Source organism: Quercus lobata, chromosome 11, assembly GCF_001633185.2.
Source record: "Quercus lobata isolate SW786 chromosome 11, ValleyOak3.0 Primary Assembly, whole genome shotgun sequence".
In the NCBI taxonomy this organism is placed as follows: domain Eukaryota; kingdom Viridiplantae; phylum Streptophyta; class Magnoliopsida; order Fagales; family Fagaceae; genus Quercus; species Quercus lobata.
Genome location: NC_044914.1, coordinates 44,982,601 through 45,002,501, shown reverse-complemented (window position 1 = coordinate 45,002,501; position 19,901 = coordinate 44,982,601). Strand labels below are relative to the sequence as shown.

The following is a 19,901-nucleotide window of genomic DNA, read 5'->3' as shown; positions in this document are numbered from 1 at the left end:
CTGGTTTCCTTGAGCACTAGAATGTTGTGATCAAAAACCGAATTAGAAAAGTGGTGGAGCTTCACCAATGGAAAAGCACTTACCCAATCCGTGGACACCAAGGCTAGGTCAAGTCTTTCTCGCACCCACCCTCCCTTCCCTAGACGTTTACTCCAAGTGTAATCTGAGCCCATATATCCTAAGTCTCTCAATCTACATCTATTAATTGTCTCTCGAAAGCATCTCATCTGCCCCTCTGGCCTAACTCCACCACCAACTTTTTCCTTGGCATACATAATTTCATTGAAGTCCCCCACGCATACCCATGACAAATGACTTCGACGACTGAGATTCTCCAACAAAGTCCATGATTCACCTCTTTTCGTTGTTTCCAGGTGGCCATAAAACTTGGTGAACCTCCATTTTTTCAACCCCTGCTCTTCAAACACAATTGCATTAACATGCCCTGGAGAATATGACAATATATCAATATGCAATGAGTTCTTTCAAAAGAGCGCTAGCCCTCCTACCCTACGTATACTCGGAACCACCAGTCCTTGCTGCCTTTCTATCTTCTGTTTTACTCCATCCATCTCCATAACATCGAACTTAGTCTCCATTAGAAAGACTAAGGTGGGATCTTTCTCCAACACCACTTTTTGGAGAGCATTAACTGTTAGGCAGTTCCTAATCCCCTTACAGTTCCAACTAATGGCACTCATTGTGCTTGGCAGGGCTTCGCAGCAGCCACCGCCGATCCCAAATGTTGTGCGAAGAGCTTACTGAGTTCCTTTATCTCACCATCCACTTTAACCCTCTTCCCATTGTCTTCTTTATTTTCTAGTTTAGCCAGAGGTACCCTTGCTCTCCTTTTTGTTCCTTTGTCAACCATCTCAATCTCCATGGACCCATCTACAGTGTTATTATCTTCCTGGGGTTGTGTTTCCTCCCTGTCTGGTTTCTTCTCTGTTCTAGGTATCTCTCTATTTTCTTTAATTTTCCTTTGGTTGCCACCTCTGGTTTTCTTCATATTTTGGGCCTTATTCTGCTTTGGAGAAGATAGCCCCAATTTAAAATTAATCCCAAGTTGAAATAAGCTCATGTTCTCCTTTTGTTCCTGCATGGGCTTAAGAACAATGCTTTGAGGCCCAACCTTGGATGATTGGGCTTGGGTTGCTACACTCGGCCCAATTGCATGACTCCTTACATTCTGCTTCAGCGTGGCTACCTCCAAGACATACGAATTCTTCTCCCTTCCCAAAAATACTTCCTGATTTGTTGCTAAATCCATACTAGGGATGTTTCCATTAATGGCGGCATCTAATTCCCGAATCTGCTGCTTAAAACTCGGAACATGCGGAATATCTAGGTTTTTAATGCAGACGTGACATGGCGTACGTTGAAGCCACTAGACCGTCCATTCTTCGCTCCATATCATTCTTTACACCCACGACAGATCTGGTTTCTCCATTTTTCTCTGCCATAGCTAGCTGGGATTTCTGGTTTTTGTCCTGCGATGCTCGTAACCATGGTCCAAATTACTTCTCTTTTGGCCATAGCGTGTCCTTGCTTCGTATCCATTGCAGGCAGTCCTTTTCATCATGATCAATCTTCCTGCATAAGTAGCAGAATATTGGAAGCCTCTCGTATCTGAAATCCACCCATTTTAACCTGTATTCACCAAGTCACACCTTACGGCCTCTACATAGCGGCAAGGAAACATCTAGAAGAACCCTTATGTGTAGAAAACTCCCCAAGCAAAATCCTTTCCCATTGGCATCAACCTTCTCCACCTCCCCCAAGGTTGCATCGATATTCATACCCACTTCCTTTGTCTGACACATTGTGGGCAATCCATGTATTTGGACCCAAAACGGCAATCTGTTAAACTTAATATCCTTCACCACCTCACCACACACCAACTTATGGAGGATTAGTAAATATTTATCAAAAGACCACGGACTAAGCAACAACAGCTTCTCCATATCCTCTTTCGTTTGGAATAGGAACATTACCTTATTCTCTCCCAGATCGCTGACCTCGAAATCATGCTCCACCCTCCAAACTGTTCTCAACACTCGGACCACGAACTCCAGGTTAATTCTGCTCTTCGTACAAAACTTCCCGATGAGGACAGGACCGTCCTCTGTCAATGGTGCATGTATTGTGACTTCAACATCTTCTCTCACCGACAACTTCAGCGTTGCACACCTATCTGTTATTTCCTCCATGTTAACTTCTAAAAGAAAATGATTCTACCGTTTGCACGAAGAGAAAATTTTCCTATTGGCAACCCTTATGCTAATACTAGCCAACTTTTTCACCACTAGGGTTTCTATTTTTTTTTTTTTTCAGCCGGTTCTTGATCTGTTTCTCTTTTTTGTTTGTAAAAATGTTCTATTTCAAAAAAAAAAAAAAAAAAAGCCCATGTTTTTTAAGCAAATAGGATAAATCCAACCCACCTTTTCTCACCAGACTAAAAGACTAAATAAATTAAATAAAAGAAGCCCAATCTCTTTTGAAACATGTTAAATGAATAATGACTACTCTTTGCAGAATAAGATCCAAGGACAAAATAAAATTCAACTCTTTGTCATCCAAAAAAAAAAAAAAAAAGAGTTGACTTTAGACATGCTTTACATAATATAATTGTTATTTCTATTGCTTACGCTTATTAATTTCACTATTATCACATTGTTTCCATTATTACCATGTTTTTTATTATTATTATTGTTTATCTATCACATGATTTAGTTTTAGGTCGTTATGCCATAAAATTTACTATTTGGTTGACGTTTTTTTATTTTTATTTTTTATGATGGAGTATTTGGTTGAGTTGATATAACAAATTCAGGTAATAATATTATTATGGCCATTAAATAATTAATTAAACATTAGTGAAAACCGGTAGACATATCGGATATGTGTGGGTGCCTCACGCGTTCCCACGATGTAATTTGACCATGAACCCAACCTTGGTGGAGTACAAATTATTTTTCTTATCTATTGAGTCAATCAAATAAAAATGATTTTTTTTTTTTGCTTTATTTTTCCTTTTAAAAGATATAAAATAAGTGGTGACTTCTTCATTTTTCAAAACTCATGATTTCTAAATCAAAACCCACAAAACCTTCTTCTTCTTCATTTTTTCTCTAAAAACCCTTTCGGAGGGGTGTCACGTGATGGTGTCCACATAATGTATTGGTGTGGAGATATAGGTATAAAATTAATATAGCTCACGAATGGGTAAGTTTGTTTTTTCCTTTTGGGGCTTATTTCCAACTTGTAGTCATAAACATTTAATTTATAGACATTTTTTGAATTCCTAAATCAATTTCCAGTAGACTTTGACGAATTGTGAAAATAAGACTCAAATGGTCGAGTTATAAGCTTTGGAATAGAAGGGAGAAAACTGTTTTTAGGAATAGCAGAAATTGTCAGTGGTCATCTTGAGGTTGGTGATTTAGTTTATGGAATTCACGATATAGTCATTCCTTGTCTCTAACCAAGAAGAAAAATTTGTAAATGATGGTCACAGGAGTGACCATCATTTACCGTATCCTATTTTTATCTCACTTTTCATTCTTTCTTTTTTTCAAAATTTTCACTGTTCTTGAACGTGTTCGAGATTATTTTATATGCCAATTATACGAAAAAAATTGGCTTTTTCCCTTTTTAAAAAAACAATTCCGCATTTTGCCCTCTTTCCCAAATTAATTAGGGACCTCTTTTGAAATTCGATTTTCTCAAAATCGAGTTAAGCCCTATAGTGACGTTTTTAAGGAGCCTATAGTGATGTTTTAAGAACTTATAGTGGCATTTTGTAATCCGATCTCTATGAAGTCAAGTTATAGGTAAAAAAAAGAAAAAAAATTGCATGTAACTCAACTTCATAGAGATCGGATTACAAAACGCCACTATAGGTCCTCAAAACGTCACTATAGGCTCCTTAAAATGCCACTACAGGACTCTAGAATTTTTTTTTTTTTTATAACTCAATTTTGAGAAAATAAAATTTCAAAAGAGGGGCATTTTCCTAATTAGTTTGGAAAAGAGAGCAAAATGCTATTTTTATTTTTTTTGAAAGGGACATTTGCCCATTTTCTCCCCAATTATACTGATCTATCTTCTTCAATTCTAAATATGTGGAATCTCGTTACTTGATTAGGGATTTGTATGATCTAAAGTCAATGATATTCAAAAGACAATTTACACCTCAAAATAGGAAGAAAAGAAAGAGAAAAAGGGGAAAGCCTATTTTCAAAGTATAAATTCGCTTTTGAAAGTGTAGATTATACAAACCTCTTATCAAGAGAATGGAATTGCATAAATGAAAAATTGGAGAACATGAGGTGGTAAAACTAACCTTCAAAATATGACATTCAAAATAGTATTGAACACTTTCAAGAACAGTGAAAATTTTGGAAAAAGAAATGGGCTAAAATGAGATGATAACATAGTACGGAAGGAAACATTTCCTTACTACCATGACCACAATGTATGATGTCACTCTTTTAACCACCATTTCCAAATTTTTATTCTTGTTGACACTTAGATCTCCTAGATTGCAAATTTTTAATCTTTTAAGTGCTTGTTTTCCAACTTTGTTGTGAAAATCGAATAATTAAATTTTATTTATAGATTTTTGTTTTTTCAATTTCTAAATGAATGAGAAGACAACGATTGCCAAGAAAATTTGTGGTGGAAATAAGACAAAAATAATTGAGATACTAGATTCGAGTCAAAGGGTAGGAAACTCTTTTTAAGATTGGCAGAAATTGTCATTTCTTTTCATGAAAATTTTCTTGTAATTTAGTTTGAAGAATTCATGTTCTATCCAATTTGAATGAGACCCATGATCCTTCTTTGAAGAAGATGAACAAGCATTTCAAGATGATGGCCAAAGTAACATTTTCAAATGCTTTTTCATCTTCTTTGGGGGAGGATTCATGGGTCACATTCAAATTAGGTAGAATGTGAATTCTAAAAACTAAATTTCAAGAAAATTGTCATGAAAAGAAATGACAATTTCTACCAGTCTCAAAAAGAATTTCCTACCCTCTGACTTGAAGCTGGTATCTCAATTGTTTTTGTCGTATTTCCACCACAAATTTTCTTGGTAATCCTTGTCTTCCCATTCATTTAGGAATTGAAAAAAGATCTATAAAATTCTTAAACCTCACTTCTTTTCAAACAAAACACTTACGCTTCTTTTTTTCGTTTTGATAATTAAAGAGTCAAATACATGTTTAATATATATATATATATATATATATATATATATATATATATATATTTCTAAGCTATAAACAACAATTCTAATCAAAGTGTCAAACAAACTAGTTTAAACTTTTTAAATAGGTATGTCAATCTAGCATTTTATGGGAAATAGTTATATTAATGACATCATGCATTAGTACTTTTCATACAAGTGAAAGACAAAATCATGATATAAGAGATATGATTTTACAAAGAAGGAATAAGTAGTAATAATGCTTTCCATATAAGTGAAAGTCAAATTCATGTTATAATCATAAACAAAAATTCAATATTAGTTGCCACACACAACAACTGGAGGGTGTGTGCTGGCATCATCACAATGGTCAGAAAATGGTTAAAAAATAGAGTATACTGATCATGCAACTCGCGATCTTGTCGCAACTTGGCTAGTCGCGAAATGGTCATGACTTGTTTAGTTAGTACTCTAATATGACATTGTTTGCCACATGTTACTCACAGTAGAGCAAGTAGCTTGAGGTTGCAAGTAGACTCTGAATGCAACTTTCCAAACAGCAAATAAGGCTCAAGTATATCTACCCCAAATACAATTAAGTCCAAAAAGATACATTAAAATGAAAATGAAATACATACAAATTTGTCACCGAATAAAGCCAATTAATACAGATTTCTCAGTATACACTACCTAGCATCTTTTAGCAACTACAATCTATAATTCCCATTTAAAGTTTTCAAAAACTCCAAAATACTCAGTAGAAGTTGGTCATAAATTAGATAATGTGAAACATAATGAAAATATTTAATAGATGGTATAAATAGTAGATCGTTTAAATAATCACCACCTTGCTTTTTCTTTTTCTTTTTTTTCCTTTTTTATTTATTTATTATTAGATGGTTTAAGTATTACAAATAGTAATTTGTAGACCTAATCACATAATGATTAATAGATATTTATAGATTAATATTACTCAATATAAGCTATGCATTATGACTAAATGCAATGGCTTTAAGGTTTGAATGTGATCTAATTGTGTTTTAGAACTTAACAATAAGTAATGTTAAGTTAGTTCTTTTTAATTAAGCAAAATAAAATAAATAAATAGATGGCTTTGGATTCATTAATAAATATATATGAAACAAATTTGAGATTAAATTACTAAAATTTAATGGAGTTTGGAATGAGTTTGAGATCTATATTTTTTAATAAATTCGAATTTAGAATATGTACTCTCAATCTAAACTTATCTTTTTTTCATTTTCAAGTAATCTATCCAAAAATGATATGTAAATGCATGACTTGTATAAATCTACACTAAAATGACATGTGAGAAAAGTCTAATAATAACAAGAACAAAATGTTAAATTCTTAATAAGTCTAATAATAATGTCATTTGACAATTTCATTTTATTTGAAGGAAAACATTTTATTTTGCAAAACAAGGGTTGAAAATGCTTTGTTTTGTTGACCTCAAGGACCTTTGTGCAATTTTGGGAAGTGTAGGGATGATAGGCCCAGTAGTATATATTGGGCTGGGGGCTCGGTCCGAGGATGCCTAGTAGTCCGAGGACAGGTAAACATTGTTATGGAGGTCGGCATTAATGAATAAAGAAAGAGTGGTCTGGTCATGATGGTCCAAGAAGGTGGTCTGAGGAGGGATACTTCCTCAGTTAGGCGAAGCAGAGGTCAGAAGGTGCGGTCTTCCATCTAGAAGCAACATTCCGGGAGATTTTGTTGATAAGGATATACATCATGAAAGCACAAGACAAAGGAAATCTATAAAATATCTAAGAGAAAGCTGCTACCGCACACTGACTACTCTGTAGCTAAATCTCTGGCCACATTAATGAGGAAGTGATACTTGAACAGTAATTTTTAACCTTACAGCTACTCCCAAAGACTTCAGAAAGGTGCTGATAGGACAAGGATCAACACTAGCAATCCAATCTACACGTGGAGGGTAGAGATGAAAGAAGGAAGATAGTATAAAATAGAAAGAAGACCCCGAGGAAAAGGTATCAGAGAATTAAGAGAAAAATATTGCAGCAACAAGAACTGTGCTTGTAATCAAAATCAAGAGATGTATACAAGAACTGATCTCCTTAGATTGTGCTGAGGACGATTTTCTTTGGATAAAACGATTCCATCTTTACTTTATTGTCATCTGGATCCATTATAATTGTTCCCCAACTCATTAGAGTCTAGTTTTCTAACCTACTTTCTACAAATTCATTGTATTGGGCTCTTTGGGCCTAGATCCTTTTTACCTTTTGAGCTTAAGAACCAAAATGTGTCCTTGCAATTGGTGTCGTCTGTGGGAATTTCTTGTGTTGTAGTGAGTTTAACGTTTAATTATGGTAGGTTCAGGCCTGAATCGGGAGGAGTCCATGGGGCCCTAACGTCAAGATCATTTCTCAATCTTGAGCGAAGAAGGGACCAGGAAGTTAATGTGCATACCACCCATACTGGCAGGAGCCAATCTCAAAGTGGGAGCCACGTCACTCATGAGGAGAATACCAGAGCCATGCAACTAGAGATTGATCGCTTGAGAAGGAGGTTGCGCCACGAGCGATGAAGACGGACTTCTTCCAATTCTGATTTTTCTTCTGACGATGATGAAGATGTCAGTTTCAGGCCCAGATCAAGGGCTTCCCCAAGTGGGTCTTTCTCGTGTGATGAGGATAGCCATCATGAGCGCAGAAATAAGAGCTCATCTTGCAAAGGCTTGGGAAATGATGCTATGAGCAGAGCATTAAACCAAATTTCCAGATTACCTTTCACACGCAGAATTGAAGGAGGAAGACTTCCTCGGTGGTTTACTCAGCCAACATTCACCATGTACAATGGTTGAAAAGACCCTGTAGAGCACGTAAGCCACTTCAACCAAAGAATGGCTGTGCACTCCAAGAATGAGGCCTTGATGTGCAAGGTGTTCCCATCCAGTTTGGGACCTGTGGCGATGAGGTGGTTTAATGGCTTGGGAGCAAGTTCTATTAATTTATTTAAGGAACTCACTCGGTTGTTTGGATCTCGCTTTATCATGTGCAATAGGGTTCCTCAACCCTTAGACTCCCTGTTGTCTATGACCATGCGAGAAGGGGAGACCCTGAAAATATACTTGGACAGATACTAGGAGATGTTCAATGAGATCAGTGGGGACTTTGATGATATCGCCATAAGGACTTTCAAGGTCAGCCTACCTGCCGAGCATGATTTGAGAAAGTCATTGACCAAAAAACTTGTAAGGAGTGTGCGTTGGCTCATGGAATGTATTGACAAGTATAAACAGGTCGAGGAAGACCAGCAGCAGGGGAAAGGGAAGGCTAAGGTTATCCCTTAGGAGATGAGAGATTTCAGGTTGGACAGGTACAACAATAATTAACCCCAAAGAGATTTTGCTAGGCAATTTGGACCTACTACTTCTCAGGTGGTCAGCACAGTATTCTGAGAGCCAGTGCATCAAGTTTTAGAAAAAATCAAGAATGAGCCATACTTTCATTGCCAGTACCACCAGGAGTAAGGGCACACCATGGAAGATTGCAAAACCTTGTGGAATCATCTAGAATAGTTGGTCAGAGAAGGGAAGTTAAAGCAATTTTTACATCAGCGCGTGGGCAAGGGGGCCAATAAGGATTAGGACCTCAAAGAGATGCTTCTTCAAGAGCCCCTTTGGGCACAATTAATGTTATCCTTGCTACTCTAGGAAGGACTGGCTTTCACCCCTCTAGGGTGATGTCTGTAGCTCGACCACCTGCCGAGGACTCCAACTTTGAGCCAAAGAGGGCTAGGATAAAGATCTGACCAGTGTTGAGTTTCTCGGATGAGGACAAGGTTGGCACCACATAGCCACATGATGATGCCCTAGTGGTCACCCTCAGAATAGGAGGGTATGACGTGAAGAGGGTGTTGGTGGATCAGGGTAGTGGGGTAGAAATTTTGTACCCTAATTTGTATAAGGGGCTATATTTGAAACCTGAGGATTTGACAGGTTATGATTCACCTCTGTTGGGCTTTGATGGGAAGGTTGTTATTCTAAAGGGCCAGATTAGACTACCTGTGCAAGCAGGTTCAGAAGAGGTGGAGGTGGACTTCATTGTGGTGGATGCTTATTCTCACTACACTGCCATTGTAGCAAGACCTTGGCTTCATGCCCTAGGAGCTATTTCTTCCACTCTCCACTTGAAAGTGAAATATCTGTTTGGGGATTAGATTGAGGAGCTGGTTGGGAGTCAGTTTGTGGCTAGGCAGTGCTTGGTGGTTGCAATTATGCATTAGCTTGAAGCTGGGTCCTCAGCCTCTGCTGATAAGGGTTTATAGCAATCAAGGACTTTAATGCTACCCATGGGTGAGACATTAGAAGGGGTGAAGTGTGAGGAGTTAGAGAAGATTGTCGTAGATGATGATTCAGAAAAGTTCTTTCAGGTCGGAGTTCAGCTGCCTCCTTGAGAGAAAGAAGAGCTAATAGTGTTTCTTAAGAAGAATATTGATGTGTTCACATGGAGTGCTTACAAAGCTCTTGGAGTGGATCTGAACTTCATCTGCCATCATTTGAATGTCAATCCGCCATCATCCCCAAAAAGCAACCACCTCGGCGCTTATCTAAGGACCTTTCTAATGCTGTCAAGGATAAGGTAATCAAACTTAAGCAGGTTGGGGCTATGAAAGAGGTGTTTTACCCTAAGTGGCTAGCCAATACTGTAGTGGTGAAGAAGAAGAATGGAAAGTGGCGAGTATGTGTGGACTTCATAGATTTGAATAAGGCCTATCCAAAAGACCATTTCCCTATGCCTCGGATAGACTAGTTAGTGGATGCAACTGTAGGCCATCGTCGGATGAGCTTTTTGAATGCCTTCCAGGGATACCACCCAATACCACTGGCTCTGGGCGATCAGGAGAAGATAGCTTTTGTCACTCTTACTAGAAATTACCACTACAAAGTGATGCCTTTTGGATTGAAGAATGCAGGGTCTACTTATTAGAGGATGATGACCAGGATGTTTGAATCACAATTAGGCAAAAATATTGAGGTTTATATAGATGATATGATGGTAAAGAGTAAGGTGGTATCCAAGCACGTGGGAGACCTTGAGAATATTTTTGAAATATTGAGGAAACACATATTGCGCCTCAATGCTTCCAAGTGCTCCTTTGGCATTGGATCAAGCAAATTTCTAGGTTATATGGTCACTCATCGTGGGATTGAGGTCAACCCTGATCAGGTTAAGGCAATTAACAGTTTACAATCACCTCAGAATCCCAAAGAAGTCTAAAAACTAATAGGAATGACTGCTGCCTTGAACTGATTTATCTCTTGGTTAGCGGACAGGTGCAGACCTTTCTTCCAATTATTGAATAAGTGGAAGGAATTTGAGTGGACCAAGGAATGTGCCTTGGCATTCTAGCAACTTAAGGAATACCTTTCTCGGCCATCTATTATGTCTAGGACTGAGATGGATGAGGTTTTGTTTACTTACATTGCTATGGCTTCCCATGCCGTGAGCTTGGTGCTGGTACGGGTCGACAATGGCATGTAGAGGCCAGTTTACTATATGAGCAAGTCTTTGCATGAAGCAGAAGTTCGTTACTTACCACTGGAGAAGACCATTTTGGTAGTAGTACATGCTACACACAAACTCCCTGACTACTTCCAATCCCACACAGTTGTTGTTTTAACCCAACTTCTGATCCGATCACTACTTCGGAGTGCTGATTACAAGGGAAGGATTACCAAGTGGGGTACGATCTTAGGGGCTTTTGATATCAAGTATATGCCTCGCACCTTTGTCAAAGGCTAGGTCTTCACAGATTTGGTGGCCGAGTTTGCTGAATCACCATTAGAAGAGGAGACAGAGAAGTAGGACATGGATGGAAAATCAGTTGACATGGTCTCCTTGCAAGAACCTTTATCTTGAAGGGTATAGATTGATGGTGCAGTGAATCAAAGAGGATCTGGAGTGAGGCTAGTTTTAATATCTCCTAAGAAGATCACTATTGAGATATCCTTAAGATTAGGCTTCTCGGCCACAAACAATAAGGCTAAATATGAGGTTCTATTAGTAAGGATGACTATGGTTCAAAAAATGGGAGGAAAAGTAGTGGAGATATTCTCGGATTCAAGGTTGGTTGTAGGCTAGGTAAATGGAGAGTTAGAGGCCATGGATGTGAGAATGCAAGAATATTTAAATCAGGTTAGGCACTTATAATCAGGGTTTGAGTCTTTCAACTTATCAGGGATGCGGATGCCAAGAGAATTTTTTGGAAAAATATTGTCACCCGATTTGGGATTCCTCATACCTTCACCTCGAAAAATGGCCTTCAGTTTAACAGCAAAGCCTTCAGGAGGAAATGTTGTGACCTAGGCATTTCAAATAGGTATTCCACCCCAGCTTATCCATAGGGGAATGAACATGCCGAGACTGTCAATAAGGTCATAGTGAATGGACTCAAGAAGAGATTGGATAAAGCAAAGGGAAAATGGGTGGAAGAGCTGTCACATGTCCTTTGGACATATCGAACTACACATCGTAGGTCAATAGGGGAGACCCCCTTCTCAATGACTTATGGAGCCGAAGTTGTGATTCCTTTGGAGACTAGATTCCCAATACTAAGAACGAGTTCTTTCACTCCAGGCAACAATGATGGGCTGTTCGAGAAGAGTTGATATAATTGAAGAGCGAAGAGAAAAGGCCATGGTTAAATTGGCATATTATCAATATAAGCTAAAGCAAGGGTACGATGCCAATTTGAGGTTAAGGCCATTAGCGCCTGGAGACTTTGTATTAAAAAAAGTTTTGGGTATTGCAAAGAACCCAGTATGGGGAAAGTTAGGGCAACTGGGAAGGGTCATATCGCATCACTTAGGTGGCTTGAATAGGTGCATATTATCTTGAAGATCTGGATGAAAATGTTGTACCACACCCCTAGAACGTAAATAACCTGCGAAGGCATTATTATTAATGAAAGTCTTTTCTGCCATATTTTTGTTTATAACATTATGCTCTATATTTCTCAATATTTATTTAAACATCAAATAGAACCTTGGTCAAGTTTGGTTCCTCGGACCACACACCTTGGGTAAATTGTTATTTTCAAATTATTTTTCTAAGTGTTAAACATAACCTTAGTTATTTCTGGCTCATTGGACCACATACTTTGGGTAAATTAAAACTTCCTATTGTTTTACTTGGTGTTAAACAAAACCTTGGTCATGCCTGGTTCCTTGGACCACATACCCTGGGTAAATTAATACTTCTTGTTATCTATTTAAATATCAAACATAACCTTGATCATACCTAGCCTCTCAGACCACATACCTTGGGTAAATAGATATTTTCAATCACTCTTTCTGAGTATTAAAAAGAACCTTAGTCATGCCTGGCTACTCAGACCACAAACTTTAGGTAAATTAATACTTCCTATTATTTTTATAAGTGTTAAACAAAATAATAGTTATGCCTGGCTCCTTGGACAGCGTACTTTGGGTAAATTATACTTCCTATTGTTCTTCTAAGTGTTAAACAGAACCATGGTCATGCCTGGTTCCTCAGACCACATACCTTGGTAAATTAGTACTTTTTGTTATCTATTTAAATATCAAACAGAATATTTGTCATGCCTAGCTCCTTCGAACACATACCTTGGGTAAATTGATATTTTCAATCACACTTTCTGAGTATTAAATAGAACCTTAGTCATGCCTAACTCCTCGGACCACATACTTTGGGTAAATTAATATTTCCAATTATTTTTATAAATGTTAAACAGAACCTTAGTTATGCCTAGCCCCTCAGACGGCATACTTCAGGTATATTAATACATCCTATTGTTTTTCTAAGTACTAAACAGAACCTTGGTCATGCCTAGTTCTTCGGACCACATACCTAGGGTAAATTAGTACTTCTGGTTATCTATTTAAATATCAAATAGATCCTTAATCGTACTTGGCTCCTTGGACCACATACCTTAGGTAAATTGATATCATCAATCACTTTTTTTGAGTATTAAACAGAACCTTGTTCATGCCTAGCTCCTCGAATCACAAACTTTGGGTAAATTAATACTTTCTAACATTTATCAAAATGTTAAACAAAACCTTAGTAAGGCCTGGCTCCTCGGACCGCACACTGTAAATTAATACTTCCTATTATTTTTCTAAGTGTTAAACAGAACCTTAGTTATGTCTAACTCCTCGGATAGCATACTTTGGGAAAAATTAATATTTTTTATTATTTTTCTAAGTGTTAAACAGAACCGTGGTCATGCCACGTTCCTCGGACCACAAACCTTGGATAAATTTATACTTCTTGTTATCTATTTAAATACCAAATAGAACCTTGGACATGCCTGGCTCCTCGGACCACATACCTTAGGTAAATTGATATTTTCAGTCACTCATTTTGAGTATTAAAATGAATCTTAGTCATGCCTGACTCCCCAGACCATATATTTTGGGTAAATTAATACTTCCTATTATTTTTATAAGTGTACAACAGAATCTTAGTTATGCCTGGCCCCTCGGACCACGTACTTTGGGTAAATTAATACTTCCTATTATTTTTTTAACTGTTAAACAGAACCTTAGTTATGCTTGGCTCCCCAGAGAGCATACTTTGGGTAAATTAATATTTTTTATTGTTTTTCTAAGTGTTAAACAGAACCTTGTTCATTCCTGGCTCTTCGAACAACATACCTTGGGTAAATTAGTACTTCTCGTTATCTATTTAAATATCAAACAGATCCTTGATTATGCCTGGCTCCTCGGACCACAGACCATGGATAAATTTAAATTTTCAATCACTTTTTCTGAGTATTAAATAGAACCTTATTCATGCCTGGCTCCTCGGACTACACACATTGGGTAAATTTTTATTTTTATATTATTTTTTTAAGTGTTAAACATAACCTTAATTATGTCTGGGTCCACAGACCACATACTTTAGGTAAATTAAAACTTCCTATTATTTTACTTAGTGTTAAACAAAACTTTGGTCATGCCTGGTTCCTCGAACCACATACCCTGAGTAAATTAATACTTCTTGTTGTCTATTTAAATATCAAACAGAACCTTGGTCATACCTGGCCTCTCGGACCACATACCATGGGTAAATTGATATTTTCAATCGCTCTTTCTGAGTATTAAAAAGAACTTTTGTCATGCTTGGCTCCTCGTACCATATACTTTAGGTAAATTAATACTTCCTATTATTTTTATAAGTGTTCAACAGAACCTTAGTTAAGCTTGGCTTCTCGGACCGCATACTTTGGGTAAATTAACATTTCCAATTGTTTTTCTAAATGTTAAACAGAAACTTGGTCATGCCTGGCTCTTCGGACCACACATTATGGGTAAATTAGTACTTCTTGTTATATATTTAAATATCAAACAGATGATTGATCATGCCTGGCTTCTCTAACAACAGACATAGGTAAATTGACATTTTCAATCACTTTTTTTGAGGATTAAACAGAACCTTATTCATGCCTGGCTCCTCGAACCACATATTTTGGGTAAATTAATACTTCCTATTATTTTTCTAAGTGTTAAAAAGAACCTTAATTATCCCTGGCTCCTCGGACAGCATACTTTTGGTAAATTAATATTTTCTATTATTTTTCTAAATATTTAATAGAACCTTGGTCAGGACTGACTCTTTGGACCATATACCTTGGGTAAATTAGTACTTATTGTTATCTATTTAAATATCAAACAGATCCTTAATCATGCCTGACTCCTTGGACCACATACCTTGGGTAAATTGATATTTTCAATCACTTTTTTTTAAGTATTAAATAGAACCTTTTTTATGCCTGGCTCCTCGGACCACATAATTTGGGTAAATTAATACTTCCTATTATTTTTATAAGTGTTAAACAGAACCTACATTATGTCTGACCCCTCAGACCACATACTTTGGGTAAATTAATACTTCCTATTGTTTTTCTAAGTACTATACAGAACCTTGGTCAGGCCTGGTTCTTCGAACCACATACCTTACGTAAATTAGTACTTCTTGTTATCTATTTAAATATCAAACAGATCCTTAATCATGCTTGGCTCCTCGGACCAAATACCATGCGTAAATTGATATTTTCAATCACTTTTTCCGAGTATTAAAAAGAACCTTGTTCATCCCTTCCTCCTCGGACCACATACTTTGGGTAAATTAATACTTCCTATTATTTTTCTAAGTGTTAGACAGAACCTTAGTTATGCCTGGCTTGTCGGACCATATACTTTTGATAAATTAATACTTCCTTTTATTTTTATGAGTGTTAAACTGAGCCGTAGTTAAGCCTGGCTCCTTAGACTGCATACTTTGGGTAAATAAATACTTCCTACTATTTTTCTAAGTACTAAACAGAACATTGATCATACCTGATTCTTCGGACCACATACATTGAGTAAATTAGTATTTATTGTTATCTATTTAAATATCAAACAGATCCTTAATCATGTCTGGCTCCTCAGACCATATATCTTGGGTAAATCGATATTTTCAATCACTTTTTCTAAGCATTAAATAGAACATTGTTCATGCCCGGCTCTTCAGACCACATACCTTAGGTAAATTAATACTTCCTAATGTGTTTCTAAGTAGCAAACAGAACTTTGGTCACGCCTAATTCCTCGGATCACATACCTTGGGTAAATTAGTACTTATTGTTATCTATTTAAATATCAAACAGATCCATAATCATGCATGACTCCTCGGACCACATACCATGCGGAAATTGATATTTTCAATCACTATTTTTGAGTATTAAATAGAATCATGTTCATGCCTACGTCCTTGGACCACATACTTTGGGTAAATTAATACTTCCTATTATTTTTTTAAGTGTAAAACAAAACCTAAATTATGTTAGGCCCCACAGAGTACATACTTTGGGTAAATTAATACTTCTTATTGTTTTTCTAAGTACTAAACAGAACCTTGGTCATGTTTGGCTCTTCGAACCATGTACCTTAGGTAAATTAGTACTTCTTGTTATCTATTTAAATATCAAACAGATCCATAATCGTGCGTGGCTCTTCGGACCATATACCATGCGTAAATTGATATTTTCATTCACTTTTTTTAAGTATTAAACAGATCCTTGTTCATGCCTGCCTCCTCAGACCACATACTTTGGGTAAAGTAATACTACCTATTATTTTTCTAAGTTTTAAATATAACTTAAGTTATGTCTGGCTCCTCGGACCTTATACTTTGGGTAAATCAATACTTCCTATTATTTTTATAAGTGTTAAGCATAACCTTAGCTAAGCCTGGCTCCTCGGAACACATATTTTGGGTAAATAAATACTTCCTATTGTTTTTCTAAGTTCTAAACAGAACTTTGGTCATGCCTGATTCTTCGGACTGTATACCTTTGGCAAATTAGTACTTATTGTGATCGGTTTAAATATCAAACAGATCCTTAATCTTGCCTGGCTCCTCGGACCACATACCTTGGAGAAATTGATATTTTCAATCACTTTTTCTAAGTATTAAATAGAACCTTGTTCATACCTAGCTCCTCGGACCACATACTTTGGGTAAATTAGTATTTCCATTTTTTTTTCTAAGCATTAAACAGAACCTTAGTTATGCCTAGCTCCTTGGACCATATACTTTGGGTAAATTAATACTTTCTAATGTTTTTCTAAGTACTAAACAGAATTTTGGTCATGCCTGATTCTTTGGACCACATACTTTGGGTAAATTAGTTCTTATTGTTATCTATTTAAATATCAAATAGATCCTTACTCATGCCTGGCTCCTACGACTACATACCTTGGGTAAATTGATATTTTCAATCACTTTTCTGAGTATTAAATAGAACCTTGTTCATGCCTGGCTCCTCGGACCACATAATTTGAGTAAATTACTACCTTATATTATTTTTATAAGTGTTAAACAGAACCTTAGTTATGTCTGGCTCCTCGGACAGCATACTTTGGGTAAATTAATATTTTCTATTTTTTTTAAGTGTTAAACAAAATCTTGGTCATGCCTGGTTCCTCGGACCACATACCTTGGGTAAATTCATACTTCTAATTATTTTTCTAATTGTTAAACAGAACATTGGTCATGCCTGGCTCCTCGGACCACATACTTTGGGTAAATTTTTACTTCTTGTTATCTATTTAAATACCAAACAGAACCTTAATCATGCCTGACTCTCCAGACCACATACCTTAGGTAAATTGATTCTTTCAATCACCTTTTCTAAGTATTAAATAGAATCATGTTTATGCCTAGCTCCTTGGACCATATACTTTGGATAAATTAATACTTCCTATTATTTTTATAAGTGTTAAACAGAATCTTAGTTATGTCTGTCCACTCAGTCCACATAATTTGTGTAAATTAATACTTCCAATTTTTGTCTAAGTAAATTAATACTTTGGGTAAATTAGTACTTCCTATTATTTTTATAAGTGTTAAACAGAACCTTAGTTAAATCTGACCCCTTGGACCACATACTTTGGGTAAATTAATACCTCATATTGTTTTTCTAAGTACTAAACAGAACCTTAGTTATGCCTGATTCTTCGAACCACATACCTTAGATAAATTAATATTTCCTGTTAGCTGTTTAAATATCAAAAAGAACCTTAATCAAGCCTGGCTCCTCGGACCACATACCTTGGGTAAATTAATATTTTCAATATCTTTTTTTAAGTATTAAATAGAACCTTGTAAATGCCTGGCACCTCGGAGAACATACTTTGGGTAAATTAATACTTTTTATTATTTTCTAAGTGTCAAGAACCTTAGTTATACTTGGCTCCTTGGACCATATACTTTAGGTAAATTAATACTTCCTATTACTTTTATAAGTGTTAAACGGAACCATAGTTAAGCATGGCTCCTCGAACCGCATACTTTGGATTAATTAATACTTCCAATTGTTTTTCTAATAGTTGCACAGAACCTTGGTCATGCCTGGCTCTTTGGACCACATACCTTGGGTAAATTAGTACTTATCTATTTAAATATCAAACAAATCATTGATTATGCCTAACTCTTCGGACCACATACCTTGAACAAATTGATATTTACAATCACTTTTTCTGAGTGTTAAACAAAACCTTATTCATGCCTGGTACTTCCGACCACATATTTTGGCTCAATTAATACTTCCTACTATTTTTATAAGTGTTAAATGGAACCATAGTTAAGCCTGGCTCCTCGGACTGCGTACTTTGGGTAAATTAATACTTCCAATTGTTTTTCTAACTATTAAACAGAACCTTGATCAAGCCAGACTCTTCGAACCACATACCTTAGGTAAATTAGTACTTCTTGTTATCTATTTAAATATCAAACAAATCATTGATCATACTTGAATTTTCGGACCACATGCCTTGGATAAATTCATATTTACAATCACTTTTTATGAGTATTAAAAAGAACCTTATTCATGCCTGGCTCCTCGGACCACATACTTTGGCTAAATTAATACTTCATATTATTTTTATAGGTCTTAAACAGAATCTTAGTTATGCCTGGCTACTCGGATAGCATACTTTGGGTGAATTAATACTTCCTATTATTTTTATATGTGTTAAACAGAATCTTAGTTATGCCTGGCCCCTCGGACCACATACTTTAGGTAAATTAATACTTCTAATTGTTTTTCTACGTACTAAACAGAACCTTGGTCATGCTTGGTTTTTCAGACCACATGCCTTGGGTAAATTAGTATTTATTTTTATCTATTTAAATATCAAACTGATCCTCAATCATGGTTGGCTTCTCGGACCACCTACTTTGGGTAAATTGATACTTTCAATCACTTTTTTTGAGTATTAAATAGAACCTTATTAATGCTTGGCTCCTCGAACCACATACTTTGGGTAAATTAATACTTACTATTCCTTTTATAAATGTTAAACAGAATCATAGTTATGCCTGGCTCCTCGGATCACGTACTTTTGTTAAATTAATTCTTCCTATTATTTTTATAAGTGTTAAACAGAACCTTAGTTATGCCTGGCTCCTCGGACCACATACTTTGGGTAAATTAATACTTCTAATTATTTTTCTAATTGTTAAATAGAACTTTGGTCATACCTGGTTCCTCGGACCACATACTTTGGGTAAATTTTTACTTCTTGTTATCTATTTAAATACCAAACAGAACCTTGGTCATACCTGGCTCCTCGGACCACATACCTTTAGTAAATTGATATTTTCAATCAGTCGTTCTGAGTATTTTACAAAACCTTAGATATGCCTGGCTCCTCAGACCACATTCTTCGGGTAAATTAATACTTCCTATTATTTTTATAAGCGTAAAACAGAACCTTAATTAAGCCAGGCTCCTCGGACCGCATACTTTGGGTAAATTAATACGTCCTATTGTTTTTCTAACTGTTAAACAGAACCTTGGTCATGCCTGGCTCTTCGGACCACATACCTTGGGTAAATTAGTACTTCTTGTTATATATTTAAATATCAAATAGATCCTTACTCATGCCTGGCTCCTCGGACCACATACCTTGGGTAAATAGGTATTTTCAATCACTTTTTCTGAGTATTAAACAGTACCTTATTCATGCCTAGCTCCTCAGACCATATCCTTTGGGTAAATTAATAATTCCTTTTATTTTTATAAGTATTAAACAGAACCTTGGTCATGCCTGGTTCTTCGGACCACATACCTTGGGTAAATTAGTACTTGTTGTTATCTATTT

The 19,901-nt window shown here is 36.3% G+C and overlaps 1 protein-coding gene across 1 annotated transcript; it reads right to left on the bottom strand.

The window, feature by feature from the left end:
• Positions 1–1,664: 1,664 nt before the first annotated feature.
• Positions 1,665–2,210, bottom strand: LOC115966959. Its single transcript, XM_031086081.1, has one exon. The coding sequence runs from the start codon at positions 2,208–2,210 to the stop codon at positions 1,665–1,667; it is 546 nt and encodes a 181-aa protein (XP_030941941.1).
• Positions 2,211–19,901: the final 17,691 nt, after the last annotated feature.

Bases quoted from the DNA above. Each gene is read 5' to 3' on its own strand.
- LOC115966959 (XM_031086081.1), bottom strand. From the start codon at position 2,210: ATGGAGGAAATAACAGATAGGTGTGCAACGCTGAAGTTGTCGGTGAGA.